The sequence below is a fragment of the Pistacia vera genome, unplaced genomic scaffold, assembly GCF_008641045.1.
Source record: "Pistacia vera cultivar Batoury unplaced genomic scaffold, PisVer_v2 Contig117, whole genome shotgun sequence".
In the NCBI taxonomy this organism is placed as follows: Eukaryota; Viridiplantae; Streptophyta; class Magnoliopsida; order Sapindales; family Anacardiaceae; genus Pistacia; species Pistacia vera.
In genome coordinates this window covers 808032-827493 of record NW_022195215.1, presented here as the reverse complement: position 1 = coordinate 827493, position 19462 = coordinate 808032, and the positions used below count along the sequence as shown (strand labels likewise).

At 37.8% G+C, this 19462-nt stretch overlaps 3 protein-coding genes across 4 annotated transcripts; 2 read left to right on the top strand and 1 right to left on the bottom strand.

Annotated features, from left to right (window-relative positions):
* The first annotated feature begins 1364 nt into the window (after positions 1-1364).
* Positions 1365-4756, top strand: LOC116106973 (quinone oxidoreductase PIG3-like). The gene is made up of 6 exons (XM_031393287.1): positions 1365-1733; positions 2321-2500; positions 3186-3267; positions 3342-3449; positions 3597-3755; positions 4328-4756. The coding sequence occupies exons 1-6, from the start codon at positions 1482-1484 to the stop codon at positions 4522-4524; spliced, it is 978 nt and encodes a 325-aa protein (XP_031249147.1). The 5' UTR covers positions 1365-1481; the 3' UTR covers positions 4525-4756.
* A 127-nt stretch (positions 4757-4883) lies between these two features.
* On the top strand, positions 4884-7241 carry LOC116106984 (quinone oxidoreductase PIG3-like). Its single transcript, XM_031393293.1, has 6 exons — positions 4884-5550; positions 5626-5805; positions 6202-6283; positions 6356-6463; positions 6563-6721; positions 6867-7241. The coding sequence occupies exons 1-6, from the start codon at positions 5299-5301 to the stop codon at positions 7061-7063; spliced, it is 978 nt and encodes a 325-aa protein (XP_031249153.1). The 5' UTR covers positions 4884-5298; the 3' UTR covers positions 7064-7241.
* Positions 7242-7446: 205 nt separating this feature from the next.
* Positions 7447-15117, bottom strand: LOC116106964 (beta-galactosidase 6-like). Of its 2 annotated transcripts, none has more exons than XM_031393279.1 (19): positions 14801-15117; positions 14607-14702; positions 14395-14507; positions 14179-14245; positions 13948-14040; positions 13721-13864; positions 13493-13581; positions 13278-13383; positions 13074-13161; positions 12703-12821; positions 11895-12059; positions 11603-11802; positions 11213-11304; positions 10253-10362; positions 9668-9775; positions 9476-9586; positions 8673-8884; positions 8240-8567; positions 7447-7937 (listed from the first exon to the last, which is right to left on the bottom strand). In XM_031393279.1, exons 1-19 carry the CDS (start codon positions 14975-14977, stop codon positions 7827-7829), a joined length of 2529 nt encoding a protein of 842 aa, XP_031249139.1. In that variant the 5' UTR covers positions 14978-15117; the 3' UTR covers positions 7447-7826. The 2 variants fall into 2 exon arrangements, with proteins under 2 accessions (XP_031249139.1, XP_031249142.1); XM_031393282.1 differs by having other exon boundaries at positions 13948-14037.
* Positions 15118-19462: the final 4345 nt, after the last annotated feature.

Here is a 19462-nt window from a genome sequence, read left to right as displayed (position 1 = left end):
GTAAAGAGTTGGAAAAGTAACCCGCCCGGCCTGCGGCGGGTTACTGCTTTTGACGGGTTGGTCCTAACCCGCCCGCCAACAAAGGCAGGCCGGGTTATGCCTGCCATTTTTGGGGGAATGACTGGCCCAGCCTGACCCGTCAATCATAACCCGTCGGGTTAGGCTACGGGTCGGGCTAGGTTAATCCCCTTTTTAGATTTTTGTTTTTGTTTTATTTAGTTAACTTTTCAAATAAATAATTAACGATTTATAAATAAATAAATGTAATTGTTTTTAGTTAACTTTTCAAATATCAATAATTCAATTAAATTAATTTTTTTTTATTAACATTTCAAATATTAATTCAATTTTAATACAATAAAATTGTAATATAAGAAAAATTAGATTTATTCATTCAATTGATGAAACTTTAGCATAAGAATGAATTATATTTTATATAAGACATGGAAATTTGAGAATAAGACTTCGGTATTTAATTTTTTTATATTTTACGTATCATAAAAAATAATAATAACAATGTATCAAATATTACAAAGTTTTATACATTTTAATATTTATGATTTAGAAGTATAGTTTAATATTATTGTGTACAATTATTTGTAAGAGTTCAATCATAATAGTTTAATTAAAAGAATTAAAAAAATGGGGGAAACTTGAAAAAGATAATTAGTTTTTAATTTTTTTTAATTTTTTTGGGTCAACCAGACGGGTTGGCTATTGCAAACAAATAGCAATCCCCTGGGTTGGCGGGTTGCCATATAGCAACTCGGCCCGCCCGAGGGTTGCTGGCGGGCATCTTGGCGGTCTGGGTTGAGCCCTCCTCATTGCAGGTCGGGTTATGGTTGACCCGTCTAACCCGGCCCATTTGTTCCACTTCTAGTAAAATATAACAAACTAGTAGAGGTGGATAAAGTTCGGCCTAGACAGTCTCAAACCTAAGCCTTCAAAGATAATGCCCAAATTGATTGAGACTGGTCTTTGATCCGTCACTTTTGTGAGGGTCCATATCGGTCTCAGGTCGGGGTCTACCCCATATAAGACAGATCTTGGAACTGGTCTTATGTAGGCCTGATAAATATTTATTTAATTCCCTAATTTTTCATATATTTGGAGTAATAATAACTATGTAAGAGGATTTTTGTAATTTATTAGGGATGATTTATTATATATTTATATATTATAAGGAGGGCTTAGTTATTTGGTAAAAGGTATTTTAAAATTAACCGAATCTAAGTTAGGACGGAATCAACCTAAACCCGGTCACCCTTCCCCAGGGCCCTGACGGTCTCGGGACCGGTCCCAGGGCCCGGGCTTTTTGCCAAATTATAATTTTAATAATATTAAACTGTAGTCCACCTGTAAGGCTCTCCAGAGTCCAGAGTCTGAACCATCACGGCATTTCGGTTCAAGTACATCACCATAATCCTTCACTTGATCCTATAAACTAATCAATTGGAGAAGAAGGAAAAGTCAGTGAAACAATGAAGGCCATAGTGATAACAACACCAGGCGGTCCAGAAGTTCTTCAACTGCAAGAAGTAGAAGACCCTCACATTAATTACGATGAGGTTTTAATCAAAGTCCAAGCCACCGCGTTGAACCGGGCCGATACTCTTCAGCGGAAGGGCGCCTACCCACCGCCCAAAGGTGCCAGCCCATATCCAGGTCTCGAATGCGCCGGCACAGTAGAGGCCGTCGGTAAAAACGTCTCCAGATGGAAAGTTGGAGACCAGGTCAATTTAACTTCTCCTTTTAAACTACTCAACTTATCACTTCAGTCAGTCAAAAACTTGAAAGCTTCTATTTGTACAAAATTTATATGTTCCAGATTAAAATTAAATCATTAATTCTCAATTTAGAGAAATTTCTTATCTTTTTACATGAAATCGAAGTGGGCATCGGATTTTTTTAAGGGGAAATTATTGTTTTTTTGGTGATAAGTTTTGTGGAATTTTGTTGGCTACCAATGAAAGAATCTTTTTATTCTTTTTGCTTTTTTTCATTCAGCGGAAGCTTTAGTGGCTAATGGGTGATACTAATTTGATTAATTGTGTTCACTTAATTTTTATACTTAAATTAGTTCCTTAGAATAATTTGATGTTGTTGAAACTTCAGTTTTTCTATTTTAATTTTAGGGGTATATGGTGAGTGTCGGATTACAATGACATCATGCTATCTGCCTGTAATAGTAATAAGAAGGGATGGAGAATATGAGTTTTAGTAATATTACGACTATGATTGTGTCTTTCTTGTAGGATTTATATGGACATAAATATCCAGCAACAACATGTGTGGTGATTTCCATTGTTGTGTTGTATAGGTTTGTGCTCTACTTACTGGAGGAGGGTATGCTGAGAAAGTAGCAGTGCCAGCTGGACAAGTTCTTCCTGCGCCTTCTGGTGTTTCACTCATAGATGCTGCTGCTTTTCCTGAGGTGGCATGCACTGTTTGGTCCACGATTTTTATGACCAGTCACCTATCACCTGGGGAAGCACTTCTGGTATCTTGAAATCTATTCTGTATTTTGATGCACAATTGTTTACTGTAATTATTGTTTATTGAATGTGAAAAATATATTGATGGCTATGGATCACCGGGATTATCTGTTGCAGTTAACATTTCTGTAGCATTAATAATTTTGTGTTCCAACTTGTTGCATGGAGAAGTAGGATATTTCGCAGTTTGCATTGTTACCTAACCACCCAGCAAAGATGGAATATGTGATTTCGGAAAACATGAGGAAAATGAATAATATGTTCAACTTGATTGCTTATTGACATGCTTTGTTCTTGCACATAAATTCTTTCCTTGTCTTGGGTATGTTATTAATATAGTTGAGCATCTCTCCCTTTCTTCTTAAGCCATATAACTTGAGTCTATTTGAGTCTTATCTTGCATATCGGTGCCAAGGCGTGCTTACAAACTTGAGCAGTTTGTTAATTCATTGCGCCACCCCACTGCTGAAATGCCTTTATAGCCACTACATGATGCCTTTTTGAACTGTTTACTGATAGATAGCCATCACTCAAAGACTGAAATTTGAAGTGTATGTAGGTACCAAGAGGAGTAATTTTCTGACTGTAAAATGATTTATTATCTAAGTGATCATCAATCTCTTTGTCATTTAAGCCATAGGAGTATGTGATTTCCAGCTATGTATGAACTAATGGCTATTAAAATATCAGGTTCATGGGGGTTCTAGTGGAATCGGTACATTCGCAATTCAGATAGCTAAATGCCAAGGAGTGAGAGTGTTTGTTACAGCAGGTCTAGCTGCAACTTTCATCTTATGTAGCCCATTCATTTCCATTTATTTGTGTATTCTAAATATTGATCTCCAGGCAGCGAGGAGAAGTTAGCTTTTTGCAAGGGTCTTGGGGCTGATGTGTGCATCAATTACAAGACAGAGGACTTTGTTGCACGAGTGAAGGAGGAAACTGGTGGGAAAGGTATGTTCACTGGCATTGTAAATGCAATTTTGATTTATGTTGAAATTTGTACTCTTCTATGAAAGTTCTTCTGCTCAATTTTTGACAAGGATTACATTTGTGTAGCTATTTTATCTTCAGAGCCTAACTTAAAATGGATAATTGCAGGTGTTGATGTAATTCTAGATTGTATGGGAGCACCGTACTTCCAACGTAACCTGGATTGCTTGAATATTGATGGGAGGCTTTTTATTATTGGCACCCAAGGTGGTGCAAAAACTGAACTAGATATCCGTTCTTTGTTTGCAAAACGCCTCACTGTGCAAGGTATTGCAATAGCCCTGCCTTTATACTGTGTTTTGGTTTTGTAGGTTCAAAACTGGATGAATTTCATTTCTGTCATCCTAGGTGATCTGGTTATATCTTTCGGTAAAACTAATTTATTCTATCAGGTAAAAGTTCTGGAATATTTCATTTAGAGTTGTAATATAGAATTATACAATTGGAGATTATTTGCGTGGGAGTGTGACCTTTGATGTTTAGTGCTCCTTCTTGGAAGAAGTTATTTTTGGAGAAACCAAATTTTTGGAAGCATATCTTCTGGGTCTATAAGATTCAATACTGTTTCCTTTTGGTGCTTTTTTATTCTTCACTCTTGCCCTATCAATTTTTATTTTTATTGTATGTCAATATTATTTATAAATGATTAATGGTTAGATTGAAATGGTCGGGATTGATATGTCAGAAAATCTTCCCTTGAATACTGGAATTATTGGAACATCAACATTAGTGATATATAGTATTCAATGGAATGTTGTCGTATGTTTTCTGTGGAGAGTTATACTTTTGGATATATATATCTGATTCATGGGTTTATACATTGATGATTTTACGTTTAGCGGCTGGCTTGCGAACCAGAACTCTGGAAAACAAAGCAGAAATTGTCTCTGAGGTGGAGAAGAATGTTTGGCCTGCAATCATGGCAGGCAAGGTGAAGCCTGTGATCTACAAGTCTTTTCCATTATCTCAAGCAGCAGAGGCCCACCAGCTCATGGAAAGCAGCAACCATATTGGAAAGATAATGCTTGTTCCTTGAATAAAACCAATCTTTTAGATCATTTTGCAAATATGCAGTTCAGTACATTATGTTCTTCCCTGGATGTTTCTAATACTTGAGTGAGACTTTCAATTTGACACATAATGTTCGTCAAACTTGTGTTATGTATAAATAATGTCGAGACATATGTAGCTTTAAAGACATTGTAATCTTTGTGGAATTGCTGTAGTTGCATGAGGAAATGAAAGTGGAGAGTTTTGATTGATTGAAATTTGAATAATGCATGAACTAGACCCATGAAAAGGGAGAAAAGTATTTTGAGACGATAATATCATGATGCAACTGTTTGCTTATTAAATAAAAATTATGTTGACAACAATAGTACAAAAAATTATGATAATTAAAGTTATAAAATTGCAAGATGAATAGGAACTTGAATGGTATATATGCTTAAGCCGCATGAAGCCAGTTATGAAAAGCCACGATCCTCATATAGAATTATGGATTAAGATGCTCACCCTTAGCTGGACTGATCTTTTTCTAATCATTGTGGGACTTGCGTAGAAAAAGGAAAGAAACTGGATTATCTGGAGTTCATATCTTGTTCATGTGAATCATGTTAAGCATATAATAATTTATGACAACACAAACATTATAAAATTGACCTGAAAATACTATTCTATTAGCTACTAAAATTGTATGATTGTTTAATCATTAATGTATACAAGTGGAGTTGATGGGTTAGAATTGGTTATAGCAGGACACTGCAGTTGGAGAGGAGCCAAGAGAATATTTTGTCAAACATAGAGAACAATGAAGGCTATAGTGATAACAAGTCCAGGAGAGCCAGAATTGCTGCAGTTACAAGAAGTGGAGGACCCAGAAATCAAACATGATGAAGTCCTCATCAAAGTTGAGGCTACTGCACTCAATAAGGGTGATATTTATCAGAGAAAAGGGCTTTATCCTCCGCCAAAAGGTGCAAGTCTGTACCCTGGTCTTGAATGCTCTGGCACCATTGAATCCGTTGGTAGAAATGTTTCTCGATGGAAAGTTGGTGATCAGGTGATCTAGTCTTAAGTTACTAATGCATAGAAATACATTTATGAGATGTTTCAAAATTACTGATGGAGTTTACAGGTGTGTGCTCTTCTTGCTGGAGGAGGGTATGCTGAGAAAGTTGCAGTTCCAGCTGGTCAAGTTCTTCCTGTGCCGTCGGGTGTTTCTCTCAAGGATTCTGCTTGTTTGCCTGAGGTTGCATGCACCGTTTGGTCTACTGTCTTCATGAAGAGTCGCCTATCTTCTGGAGAAACATTTCTGGTAAACCATTAGTTTGTTTTATGTAATCCTATATATCTGAATCTTGTGATTTCCCGAGTCTAATTAAGAAGTATCTCTTGCTTCTCTATATATTGTTTTCTTTGAGATGTTATATGCATGCTATTTTTGAGGTTATGATAAAAGTTTGATAACGGCTTCTTCCTGATCTTTAAGATTTTGCTAAAATATTGTCATCTGAACCAGAGAACCCACATTGTTTCCTAATGTAAATTCCTGTTTTCGATGCGCTATCTTTCACCATATTTTGTTCAACTTCTCTTTGAGTACTGAAAGGAAAATAACAATAAATTGAAAGCTAAATGTCAATGTAAAATGTAGAAATGGAGTCTCTTATGAAAAGCTTGATATCTGTACTCACTACTTTTAAGGTTACAGATTCATGGAGGCTCTAGTGGAATTGGTACCTTTGCAATTCAAATGGCTAAACACCAAGGAGCTAGAGTATTCATCACAGCAGGTCATTCCTGCCTTTTAATCTTATGGAAATAATCCATTTTTCCTTGCTCATCTATTTCTTTTTCTGTTCCAGGGAGTGAAGAGAAATTAGCTGCTTGCAAGAATCTTGGCGCTGATGTTTGTATCAATTATAAGACACAGGACTTTGCTGCACGAGTAAAGCAAGAAACTGAAGGGAGAGGTACTTTTTCCAGCACTGTAAATGTGAATTTTGATTGAAGTTGGAATTTTTTCCCTTGCATGAAGAACTCATTGTTCCTTGGCAAATGATCAATGGCAGGTGTTGACGTAATTCTGGATTCTGTTGGAGCCCCCTACCTTCAAAAAAACCTTGACAGCTTAAATGTTGATGGGAGGCTTTTTATTATTGGAGCCCTCAGTGGAATGGCTGCAGAAATAAACCTCAGTTCTTTGTTTGCGAGATGCCTGACAATACAAGGTTTGAGTATTAGAAGAACCCTTGATTTCTACTAAGTTTCAGCTACGCATGTTTGGGGTAGAATGAAGTTGATTATCTTATTCATTTGTTCTGTACATAATTCCTTGTCCTTACATGGTTATATCATTGGTGATTATATATGCAGCATCTACTTTGCGAGGCAGAAATCCAGAAGACAAAGAAATAATAGTTAGGGAGGTGGAAAAGAATGTTTGGCCTGCAATTATGGAAGGTAAGGTTACGCCTGTGGTGTACAAGTACTTTCCAGTATGCGAAGCAGCTGAGGCTCATAGGCTTATGGAAAGCAGCAAGCATATTGGGAAGATTCTTCTTTTTCCATGACTCTACAGGTCTTGAAGTTACAGCTCCATTGAACTGAATGGCAAGGTTTTAGACCTCTTACAAGCTTTTGCAACCAGGCACAATGCTTAATTGCATCTATGGTTTGGAAATGCAGAATTTCTGTTATGACCTTTTCATTTGAGAATAAGTGATAAATGAAGTACTTTCATTTTGCTCACTTACAGTTAATTTAATGCAAAAGTGATTGATCTGAATCATGAATGATTTTACTGACCTAATAGCTTAATTTGGAGGTAATTTTAAGAGACCAGGTTATGAACTTGAAGATGTAAATGCGATATGTATTTATTGAAAGTATTGATTGTAATTAACTCAGTAGTATTGATTGTAATAAAACTAAGTTAATTTAATATTTGATTCGAACATCTAGAGTTTTTCACTAGGCTTGAAAAACCAACTTTCTCAAAACACTTAAAAGTTGCACCAACTGAAATTCAGTCAGAGTCCAACTATACTGCTAGTGTCCAGCTAACTTACTGGCTAAAATTTACATACCATTGGATGTAGGCAATTAGGTTACCGTGTCCACACAGAGATTAAACAATGTAATTGCATTTTGTTGTATTAACTTGGAGAGGAAGTAAAAGACTGGAGTAAAATTGCATGAAAAATAGGATAAAGGCTTCTTCCTTGTAATGTTTATGTTGTGATATGACAGCTTAAAACACATAACAACCCAGAAACTTTTAAAGCATCACAATGAGTTGTTACCATTAATCTGTCCAGAGCAAGGACTGGAATTTCACTCACTGCAATGAGCTTCTATTGCAAGGGTTTTCAGCAGTCCAGGGCAAGCGTCACCAAGGTTAGCTGAGGAGACAGGGATTGAACATTTTACCTGACCAATGCAAGCCTGAAATTCCATTGAAATGTGTGAGGAAATTATATGATGTAATGAGATTATATGTTAAAATGGTAAAAAATAAAATTTGGGGAACTTTTGTAGAAGTGAGATTATAATGTAAAATTTATGAAACTAAAAAACCAGAATGACACAAAGTCTGAAGTCAAGAAATCTTTGACAAATGACCCGACGAGGCTAGAATTCAGCTGAAAAAATTACCAATGTAACATAGCTGAACTCATCTGCAATTCAGATTGGAGACTGTGTTTCTGGATTCGCATTTCATGCAAGTAAAGAAAGGTCATTCATACCTTCTCAACAGTAGATAAGACATCGGCATGACAAGTTCCTGGACGAAATGTGCCACAAGTTCCTACAGGAGTTCCGTAGCTGGCAAAATTAACTGAAGTAATTTGCCATCCTTGTTCACAGGTCAGTCGAACTTCAGGGACTTGAGAACTAAATTCTGAGTTCGGTTTCCAGGAATCAGCTGTTGGTGGATCAGCTTCTGATACAAATGAACAAATATCTTGGCCAGTTCTTGTTTGCACAGAAATCTTTGATGGGTCTCCCCCAAGTTCTTCATGAAGGACTAGTAGGTTTTCACCAGGATGTACCCAAGTGCGCGGAATATGATACCTGGACATTGTTATCTCCTCATAACTAATTGTAAAATATGTATAGAAAATGTGAATAATATGAAATGTAATGGTACTGTGCTGCTTAGAATCTGTTGACGCTTACAATGTTTGAGCAGGTTGACCACACCCTTTTTGACATGTAGATGGATCATGTGTTCCTCGGTAATCACAATATTCAGTGCAACCGGTTGATGGTGAGAGATAGGCAGGCCAATATCGACCTATGCTCTGCCCATTAACCCAAGCTTGACCCTTCCCCATGCTAGCAAGATTTAAGACTAAGGGGCCCTTCCCTTCTGGGGCGACGAAAGTAACCTGAAGAAGATAAAATTGAAAACTAAGCATGCTCTATACAAAAGGTAAAGATGTAAAAAAAAAAAAAATTGAAGTGAAATCTCTTCCACTAATCAAAGCAAAAGGAGCAGGAAGTCCAGGTTCACAATATAGTTCACCTATGATTAGTTTAATGGAATTATTTGATGCATCAGGCACAAGAGCTCAACCGTACTAGAAATTAATACAAGCTCACAAGACTGAAGGAATATAAACTTGCAGGTTATTCAGTAAATTAGTACGCTTAATTCTACTTGTCTATTAATTAGATGAAGTGAGCAAGTGTCTTTCAAAGATTAGGATGTTCAACAGTGAGTGAACTATATGAACACCTCAACTCTGAAGAACATCTGTTGTTGTCAAATTCCAACCACATTTTGATTCAATACATGTACATAAATGTGGTTAGGTGGCATCAGAATCAGGTTTCATCATATTTAGATACCAAAAGTTGATTCATCATACATATATGCTACAGTTTATGTTGTATAGTTAGAAGCAAAGACAACAAATCTGTTACTTCAACTTCTGATTCAAATTATAGAGTGATGAATGTCACCGACAATAACTTACTTTGTACCATATCAGACTCTTATTAACAGGTAGAGCACTCCCCTGAGTCCATAATGAACTGTTTGCGAGACTTACTTTATCCAGTCCAAGATATTCTCCTTCGACTCCTACCTGAAAGGAAGGAAACCTGTAGCTGAATATGGTTGAACTTGCTAGAGCAAGAGCTGATCCTATTAATCAGTGAACTCAAACCTGATAGGTCCATTCTCCAGAGGAAAGGTCATTCTTGCCATTCTTCAAGCCAATAAGAGCAACGAAATAAATTCCTGCTCCAGCAATATCAAACCATGGTCCATAATTCTGTTGGATATTAAAAGAAAAAGAAATGAATTATTAGTTAGTCTGATGCCTTGGCGCTGAAGATACCTCAAAATACTCTAGGAAGTTAATTTATCATTATCCCATATATCATGCAGGGTAAGATAACAGAACATGGCTCTGTATCTTCAGAAGAGTTGACAGGACTGGCTATAAAATTTGCTAACAGTGTCAATGAATTGTGGAACAGGCTGCTGACAAATGTAAGAGTGGTGTCCTTGTATGCTTACCTTTACATGAACTTCAGTACTGAATGCATAAGTGAAATATTATATTTTTCAAAGAAAAATAAGCATGTTATTGGGTGTATGAGTTTAATCTACGACAGCCTAAAAATCCAGAACCAATTTCTGTCAGTGCATACTAAATAACACTGAAAATTATCAACAGAAAAAGATGGATGGTGCTTATGCATTAACAATTCAATCAAGTCACTTTAAGGAAAAGAATTTAGTGTACCTGCACACCGACCATCATACTCAACAAATCCAGTGTATTATTTCCTTCATTGAGACTAATCTTCTCATTGATTGAGAAATTCGCATAGTCATGATTTCCATATCCAAATGCTGTAAAAGGATAAACATATAATATACATCAGTCTTAACAAGCACACATGGTACTAATCTTGGTGACAATTCTGGGATATTGAGACTGTTATCATAACTATAATTAAATAGTGCCAGCACTGAATAATATTTTACAGAATAACATTCAGTTTAATTGCATATCCAGGGAAAGCAATGATTTTTCTACTAGATTATAAATGGGAGCCAAATTCTGTCCTGTGATTGCAGGTTCTGATAAAGGAAAAGATATGCAGCATTTACGGAAGGAATTATATTTGCCGAAGCAGTAAGCAGAACAAGCTATTTGTTATTACATTATAAAAAAAAAAACAAAAAAAAAATAAAAAAAAAGAACAAGCTATTTGTTATTACATTATAAAAAAAAAAACAAAGAGATTCAAGATAATAGTTTAATAACAGTAAGAGTAAAGCAACAATAGATGAAAGGAAACATTTAACATGATATGATACATTGTGAATATATCAATACAGCAGCTACATTTCTCATTCATTAAAAGTAAAAGAGCTGTTGAAGACTGCCACTATCTGAAGAAATCTACCATATAATCACAATTAAAAGAAATTTATGGATTTCTTGAAAACCTTAAACAAAGTCATATCTTTCAATAAATAATCTATCTCTAAATGAAGCAACATAATGGTTCCAACTTCAAGTTCAGAGAAGGCAAATGATTCACATCCAAAAACCATGAAACAATAATTTTTTAAAATTCTCTTAATTTTCTGGATAGAAGTTGGGAATTTCAACATGACAGGACTTCATAAATTGAACAGAGAGAAAAAGTAAAGATGACAGAAACAATTACACTGCAACTCAGAAGGTACCCACCTACAAGTTTTTTGTTTACAAAAACAAGCGCCGCATGTCCCAAACTCTCGATATTCAGAACAGCTTCTTTCTCTTCACCACTCAGATTAATACTGCCAATATCATTGAGTAAGGTGATGGCAAATTCAGCATAGATTAACATAGGAGGAAAGAGTCAGTGATGATTAAAAGGTTCATTAGTAGGCTTTGCATCTATTGATATAGCGAATAATCTAAACTGAAAAACAGAAGAACAGAAAGAAAACATAGTTTTTTAAAGAGTGAAACTTGATCAATTTGGTGGATTAGTACTTCTTGCTCTATCCTTAAAAGCAATTCATGAGATATTTCTAGCTACATTCTCGATCAAAACCAAATACAAACAAGAATAAGTAATACAAAGTGTATTACCTTGTCGTGTACCATAGAAAATCACTATCGTCTTTTGTTGTATTAATCTGCTCCAATAAACCTGGCTCTGTGAATGAGTTGTTGCCCGAAACACCTACTTCTTCTATATACCAGCTCCATGATGATGACGCCAACAACAACTCATTAACATTTTTTTTCTGGCCAAATGAATGATCACCAGTAGTTCTTTGTGTAACAACCTTCAAGTAAGAAAGTAGTTTAATAGAAAGTAACGCATAAACATATACAAAAGTTGACAGTAAACACTACAACACTGCTGTAAGAATCAAACCTTTGCTGTATTAAAGATGGCATTCTTACAATCCGGAAGGATGCTTACTGACCAAGCTGGAAGGTGGTATAAATTTCCATTAAACGTGACATTTGCGTCTGAACGGTTGTCATAATTGGCAAGGAAGGCTGCACATTCATTGGAAGTTTTGTAATAGATATGTGCCTAAAAGTTTTAAAAAACGAAGAAAGGATGTCAGCTTGAGTATTCCAGCCAATGTTGTAAACTTGCAAGAAGAGCCAAAGCCCACATGGAAACTATAAACTGAAGATTTTCTCAGAAAAAAACTAAAGAATTGTTTAGCCTTGGCAGAAATGATGAATAACTTCCAGAAACAAAGATGCTAAGAATACAAATAAATAGCTCCACACAATGTTATAAAGAATTCACCTCCCTTTTAATACAAAATTGTGTATAGAAAAGGCTTAGAAATCCACTTGGATGATTATAATTTTAAGTTTGACCAACTTATGAGAGTTAAACATATGCAATGATCAGGTCCTGCGGAAATAACAAAGTTGGGGCAAAACAAGCACAGGATATTGGCCTTTTTAAAGAATTCGAGCATTATGCTCTTCGGTTTAACTTATATCTACCCATTTAAGTAACACAACTGGTTTTTTTTTCCCTATTCTGAAACAAATCCAGGTCAAAAAATTCGTCCTCATTAAAGCATAGAAAATAACTAGTGAAGTTACAATTGTATGTCCCTCCAAAAATGAGATATTTGTCATCTAAAGTGTACAACATTTACCTCTAAATGAACACCAAGTTGCTGGTGGACTGGTTCTTAAGTTACAACATTTACCTCTAAATTAACACCAAGTTGCTGGTGAACCGGTTCTGAGCTGATCAGATATTCCTCACACAGCTTTATTGCTTTGTGTAAATCACGTAGGTGCCCCCATTTTGGCTGTCTGATAAATCCTGCATTGAAAGTTATGATCAAGTGAATATTGCTTCTCTAGATACAGAAAACAATTAAATGGAAAAACATAATTCATGCTTGACCCCACTAAAGTTTTCACATCAAACGGGTGGATGCTATTGGTTGTACATTAAAGATGCGGCCATATATGGCCTGGTTCTCTTCAGTGGAGGGGCTGACGTAAGTACATATTCTGAAAAAAGATCTTTTTCAAATACTGATCAATTGAGAACGAAATGTGAAAAGTTTACCGTATTCATCTAGAGGAGCATCATAATCATAGCTTGTGGCAACCAAAGGACCACCAGCTGTTCGTCCAAAGTTGGTTCCACCAAAATACTGCAAGGAAATATCAGCATCTGATATTGTTTGCAAAACTCTTTGATAATACTTAATTTGGCATGTTTATCAAGTTACAACTACAGCAAGAGAAACAGGAGTAATTGCAGAATCACCATATAGTAGTTCTGGAAAGTGCCACCGGTTTCAAAGAAGCGTGCAACAGCAAAAGCAAGGTCCTCAACAGGTCGATAAGGAATTGCATACCCAAATGAAAGGAACCTATAATTTCAACTACAAATTTTAGCACTTGACATCAGAATAACTAGAATAAGCTATCTTATGCACAGTTGAACAATTATGCTATATTAGGACAGCTGGAGATTGTTACCATCCACTGTAGTTCTCAGTCCACATTATTGGCTTGGTAGGAGAATTGGGGGTAAATCCATCACAGTAAAATCCATTGCATGTGTTTATCTGAAAGCAGTTTTTATTATAGAAGACTGATGAATCCGTCAAATTGTTAAAAGAAAATAACAAATTGAGGATCAATTTTCTCTGAACATGCAAATATAGATCTGCAAGTAATTTTCATTATAGTGCATAAAACACTTACAATAGGATCAGGTGCATCTCCTTGTGAGCACATCACCCAAGGCACAGATGTATTAAGACTAACAGCAGTCTCTGCAGCCCATTTCACATATAACTCTCCACCAACCCCATATGCCCATTCAACATTCCCATATTCATTTTCAACCTGTTACAATATATACAACAAGAATTAACAAAATCATAGTGTTAAACCAAATCATGAATTTCCGAAGTGTACTAATATACAACCTGTGCCAGAATTATAGGCCCTCCTTGTGATGCAAAGAGTTTCTCCTCCTTCATTAAATCTACAATTTTCGCAAGAAAACGCTTCATTTCCTTCTGCAGTCACAACAATATAAATAGAAATTTTTTGAATCAATCCGCGATCTTATGCCGTGATATATAAAATCCTCAACTAATAAGGTGAATATAAAAGAAAAGGTTTCAAATGTGACCAACTTTGACCACAGAATGTACCTTAAAAAGTTCATTTGTAGTTCGAAATTGTATTCCTGGAATGAAATGTAACCACATGGGGAATCCTCTGTCACAAGTTACGGATACAGATTAAATTTCACTTCAAAGATTATGACTAATGAAAAATGATGTCACAGTAGAATACAAAAGAAACTAAGAAATATACGAACATCAATGTAGCTCATAATAGGAAAAGTAAATCCAACTGAAATGTACCCATAATTCCATTCAGCACAGGCATATGGACCAATCCTCAAATGAACAAAAAGGCCAGCTTCCTGAACTGTTTTTACAAACCTCACTAGGTCAAACCTGCCTTCAAAATAATACTGCATAAAATCCAATAAAACATTAACACCACCCACAAACAATGAAAATAACTATTTCAATTGGTAAACTTAGATTCTGTATGAGAGTAATGCTTATACCTGTCCTTTCACAGGCTCATGATAATTCCAGAAAACATAAGTTTCGATCACATCCAGTCCACCTTCCTTGGATTTCCTAATCAATTCCGGCCAAACCTGAAAACTCACCCCAACATCAACACACTCCATGTTAGCACAGAATGCAACAAGGAATGTTTACATTTACTGACTAATTTATATTGAAACAAAACAACCTCAGGAGTGCTTCGAGGGTAATGGATAGATCCCGACTGCAAAACCCGTCTCTTCCCATCAATGATCAACGCTCTATGATCATATGTCACTGCTGAACAAACTGTCCTCTCAAAACAACAACTCTCAAGAACTAAAATAACAAGTAAAATGTATGCAATACTACTTTTGCCCCCCATAATGCAGTACAGTACTGTGAATGCAATTGCAAAAGTATCAAGAATTTAGGAAGAACGTTTTGATGAAGCTTAACATTGATAAGTTTATAATATAGCAAAAGATGATAGCGGTTGGCTTGTTTTATTAATCTGTTTGGACCAAAACTGTGGAATATATGTTGCTTGGTGGAGCATTTAAATATAGAGATGATGTATGTATGTGATATTGTGATTGTCCCGCGAGTTTTATAAAGCTTAAAGTTAAGATTCGAGTCCAAATTTTATCGTGGAATGAGTAGAGGTGAATTTATGGTCAAGAAGGATGGAGACGAGTCGGAATTTAAAAATTAAAAGTTTATGCGGGGTTTTGCATGGTTAGTCCAAAAGATTAAGTCAATAATGGTGGCGTTGAACTTTAATTATAAGCACATTTTGGATTAATTAACTTTGTTTTCGGGTAAGTGTTATATATAAGTATCGTGAAGATTATGGAAGTTAGAATTATGGATTTATAAAAAATATAAGACGTCATTCTTTAGCCTTATTACATATCATGATTTGTAATATTTCATTATGTCAGCAACTGCAATAATTTCTTGCGAAATTTATAAAAACCATCACGCATTTCAAGTATTGACACCCTGCTAATTTCGAATATGCAGCCCTAGTTTTGTTTTCGTTAAAATCCGTTAATAAAAATCCATTAAACATGGAAATGATCGGGGAAATTTTACATATTTTTATTAATAAATATTTATGGAATATTTTGCCCATTTTTGTTTTGTTTCACTCTTTTAAATCATTTTTATGTCATTTTTGTTGATACAGAAATCTGCACCAACCAGCGTGATCCGATCGACTCTATCGGTATCGAAATTGATGTGTGCGTGATTACGGGTAATCAACGATGGGTGAATGGTAATGCTAGAAAATAAATGACAAAGAGAACTTTTAAAGTGGTTCGACGAAGTTAACGGCCCACGTCCACTGTGTTTTGTTTATCTGCTATGAGAGCTTACAATGTAGTTTTTAATCTAGAATTTGTATCCCCCTCCTCATTGTTTTAGGGGATATATATACAAGATTTACATAAAGGAAAGAGCGAAAATAAAGGGATTATAATTGATTGGAACTGCAACTCCGATATTCTCGCGATTGGACGCTATGATTGCGCAAAGATTGCTGTTAATCTGATTTTTCCCGTAATATTTGGGATCTGAAGTTATCTAGGAGTCGATTGAATGATCATTCGGGTTGTCCGCAACTAGCTTGTGTTAGGTCGAGCTACGACTCGACGAGCTTATGCTAGGTCGATCAATCATAGTCATCGAGGTCGTTATTTGTCGAGCTATATCCTCGCGTCGGCCCGAGCTTGGCAGAAAAACCACACACAACATCTGCCCCTTAGTGTTCAATGCTCGTTATGGGCTTCGAAGACTATCACTTGATTTGATGCCAAGCTCGGCTTCAATAGTGAGTCTCTGAGAGCATGCTCAATCGGGCTTCCACGGCCGACCTTACGTTTGGTCGACGTTTTTCACACTTGGACATTATTACCTACGCCACCTGTCAAAACTCAGAATATAAAAAGTCAGGGTATACATATAATATTCACGTGGTCGTGTTGCATTAAATGCAGCAACCTTTGTCAGTTAAGTTTCATCGCGCGTGGTCGATGACAGCTATTCACGTGCAAAGTTGAGACGTTGTGCGACGACAGTTCTTATTTCCGATGGTTTGTCGCATCTCGTGGATGGTCGACACGTGGCCATGTCCAAGGGTTGAGATCGCTCAACGAATGAATGACTAGGATTGGTTGTGAGCCGATGGTCGAGATTGAACTTTGTCCTTTCGTCTTCTATGCAAAAATCACTATAAAAGGTGGCGAATATTCAGAACAGTCATTTTGAAAGTTTTCCACCCTCCTGTTTTTCTTTGCCATCGCTCTTACATCGTCGCGGTGGTCTTTCTTATGAGTTCTCAGTGCGCTTCTTTAATTCGGTAAAATTTCTTTCTCTTCCTTACTCATTTTTTTGGCTTTTGTGCTAAAGGGTGGCTGCTGTAGTGGCCATATTAGGCATTTTGAGATTTTAGTAGGGTTTTTGGAGTGCGTTTCCAGTGGTCTCGAGTTTTAAAGAGGTTTAATCATGGTGGTCGTTGGTGTCCTGGGTAGGTCGTGTGACTTCATCGTGTTGCGCGAGCTACTTTGGGTGCCTGAGATGGAAGCGAATGTGGAATGGTCGCTGAGTTGTTTGAGCTCTAACACATGTTCACTTCTTTTTTCAGGTACCCAGAGTCGAGCTATAACCATGTCCTCGTCTAGCAGTCGCACAATAGATCGAATGTTCGATTCACCGGTTGGCTCGGCAGTATTAGGGGATGTGTCCCCGAGATATCTGAAGAGTTCGTTGCCAAAAGCTCGGACCCCAACGCTGCAGGCTTGTCCGACCGTGCTTCGATCCAACTGGCTCAATCCTCGCCGTCTCCAGTTCACAGGCTGCGGAAAGAGCCCCAATCCTCGATCACCCTCAAGGATCTTGAACGCATCAAGGTGGCTTATATATGTGCTGCAGCTCAACTTGATGGCCCCAAGAGAACACTCTCGGAAGAAACCTCTTGTTGGATGGGTGGCAACTTCCGAGACTCTCTTCAGGTACAGGGTATCCATTCCCCTGCACACTTTCATCGATAAAGTGTTAAAGAGATTCGACATCGTTCTTCTCCAATTGACGGCCAATTCCTACTTGATCATTGTCGGGGTATACATCGCGTGCATGATCGTTGAGCTAGGCGAGTCATCCATCGAATAGCTTGTACACTTGTACAGGCTCAAAAAGGGGCAAGGCCAGACGTACTACCTTTCCAAGGCGAGGAAAGTATGTTTCAACGGGCTGATCGATGTCCCGAAGAAGGTCCTACACTGGGACTCCCAATTCTTCTTCTACGAGGCTGGGCGAGCGGTGTCTTCACTCCGGAAGCGAGTAAGGCTTTGGTCACTCGTGTATGTGAGGACAAATTTTAAGCTTTGCTTCATTTTTTAACCGAATTTCTTTTTATTACAGTTAACGTCGAGCAGAACTATCTTTTTACGGCGAGCTCGCAAAGGCTGCAGCGTTTCAACGATCTTCCTGATAGTTCAAGCAACGTCCACAAGCTTCTTACGCTTCCTCATCTAAAGGCGTATAGCTTTTATAGGGACGAGGCCAGATTTTTTAACACTCTTGGAAAAATGCACGTTTTTGCTTGCTCGCACTTGATTTCCCACGCAAATTGATCGCTAACTTGTTTTCCTTTTTCCTTGCAGACATGTGGGTTGAAAAACCCAAGGGCCTTAAAAAGAAAACAGCAGCGTCAACAGCTGCTCAGAAGGCGTTGGCTGCTTCGATGACAAAATAGCCTATAGATGTCATTGGCACGAAGCACGCTAAAGGCGAACTGGCGGAGGGCCCAAGCATGAAGAAATCTGCGACTACCTCTAAGGCAGTTGGTGAGAAGAGCGCCATCGGGCTCCTTAAGGGGCCAGCGAAGAAGACGTCAGAGCCAACTGTAGGCTCAAAAAAAGGTAAAGTACCCGAGTAGCGCGATGGCTCAGGGAAGAAAAAGGTGATCGAGCTTCATAGGGTCTCGGGCAAAGAGGTCGCCACACATACTGGCGGCCTTCAGAAGAGCACGGCCAAAAGCATGGCCAAGAAGAAGCCCGCCCCTACGAGTGCGACAACTGCTCCATGGGGGAGTAGACCTAGCCCGTCCAAGCCAAAGGATGGGGGGACGAGCGAAGCAACCAAGATTGAAGTCAATGTCTTAATCGACCAACTCCCCAACCATATCAATGTTGGGGCCGTGATGGCCAGAGATTGCATCACCCCACGGACATTCGAGGCTGTCAAGAACTCGGCTCCCTCCTAGATATTGGCATTAACCTGCAGCTATGCGGTTAAGGTACTGATAGCTTGCTTCCCTTTTTTCTGAATGTTATTCTTGTTTCTTGCTTGCTTCTCACCTTTTCGTTTTCAGACTGCCATGGCGAGTCGTCTCCTGTATGAAGAATGCGGCCAAACCTTGGAGGGAACTCACAAAGGATGGATGCTCGTGAAGATGGTAAAGGAGGATGCCTTGGCCAGGGCCGAGGTAGTGGAGAAGGAGAAAGAGGTTAGGCAAGTCGAGCTAGAACACCTCAAGGAGGAAGTTGCGGCCTTGGGGTCAAGGAAAGGGAGTTCCTTGACAAACTCAAGGCGAGCGAGGCTGCTCGAAGTAAGGCTGAAGCCAAGGCAGTAGAGGCCGATCAGAGTTTGGCTCAGCAACGAAAAGCCAACAACAAGCTAAACTCTGAGCTTTCCTTGGCCCAAAAAGCAGTAGCAAGGTAGGAGGCCAAATTCGAGTAGGCTTCGCTTGACCTTACCCAGGAAATGGTAGGTCGACAAAATGCCGAAGCTGAGGCCGAGCAGCTCAGGCTTAAGATTGAGGAGCTGGACGAAGTCGTCACTACCCAAACCTGGGAGACATCGG

Excerpts from the sequence above, each read along its gene's own strand:
- LOC116106973 (XM_031393287.1), top strand. The coding sequence starts at position 1,482 with ATGAAGGCCATAGTGATAACAACACCAGGCGGTCCAGAAGTTCTTCAA. Across the intron at positions 2,501-3,185 it reads CACCTGGGGAAGCACTTCTG|GTTCATGGGGGTTCTAGTGG; the intron begins GTATCTTGAAAT and ends TTAAAATATCAG. Across the intron at positions 3,268-3,341 it reads GAGAGTGTTTGTTACAGCAG|GCAGCGAGGAGAAGTTAGCT; the intron begins GTCTAGCTGCAA and ends ATTGATCTCCAG.
- LOC116106984 (XM_031393293.1), top strand. The coding sequence starts at position 5,299 with ATGAAGGCTATAGTGATAACAAGTCCAGGAGAGCCAGAATTGCTGCAG. Across the intron at positions 5,806-6,201 it reads CTTCTGGAGAAACATTTCTG|ATTCATGGAGGCTCTAGTGG; the intron begins GTAAACCATTAG and ends TTAAGGTTACAG. Across the intron at positions 6,722-6,866 it reads GAGATGCCTGACAATACAAG|CATCTACTTTGCGAGGCAGA; the intron begins GTTTGAGTATTA and ends TTATATATGCAG.
- LOC116106964 (XM_031393279.1), bottom strand. The coding sequence starts at position 14,977 with ATGGGGGGCAAAAGTAGTATTGCATACATTTTACTTGTTATTTTAGTT. Across the intron at positions 13,384-13,492 it reads ACTGAGAACTACAGTGGATG|GTTCCTTTCATTTGGGTATG; the intron begins GTAACAATCTCC and ends TTGAAATTATAG. Across the intron at positions 9,587-9,667 it reads CTGGAGAATGGACCTATCAG|GTAGGAGTCGAAGGAGAATA; the intron begins GTTTGAGTTCAC and ends CCTTCCTTTCAG.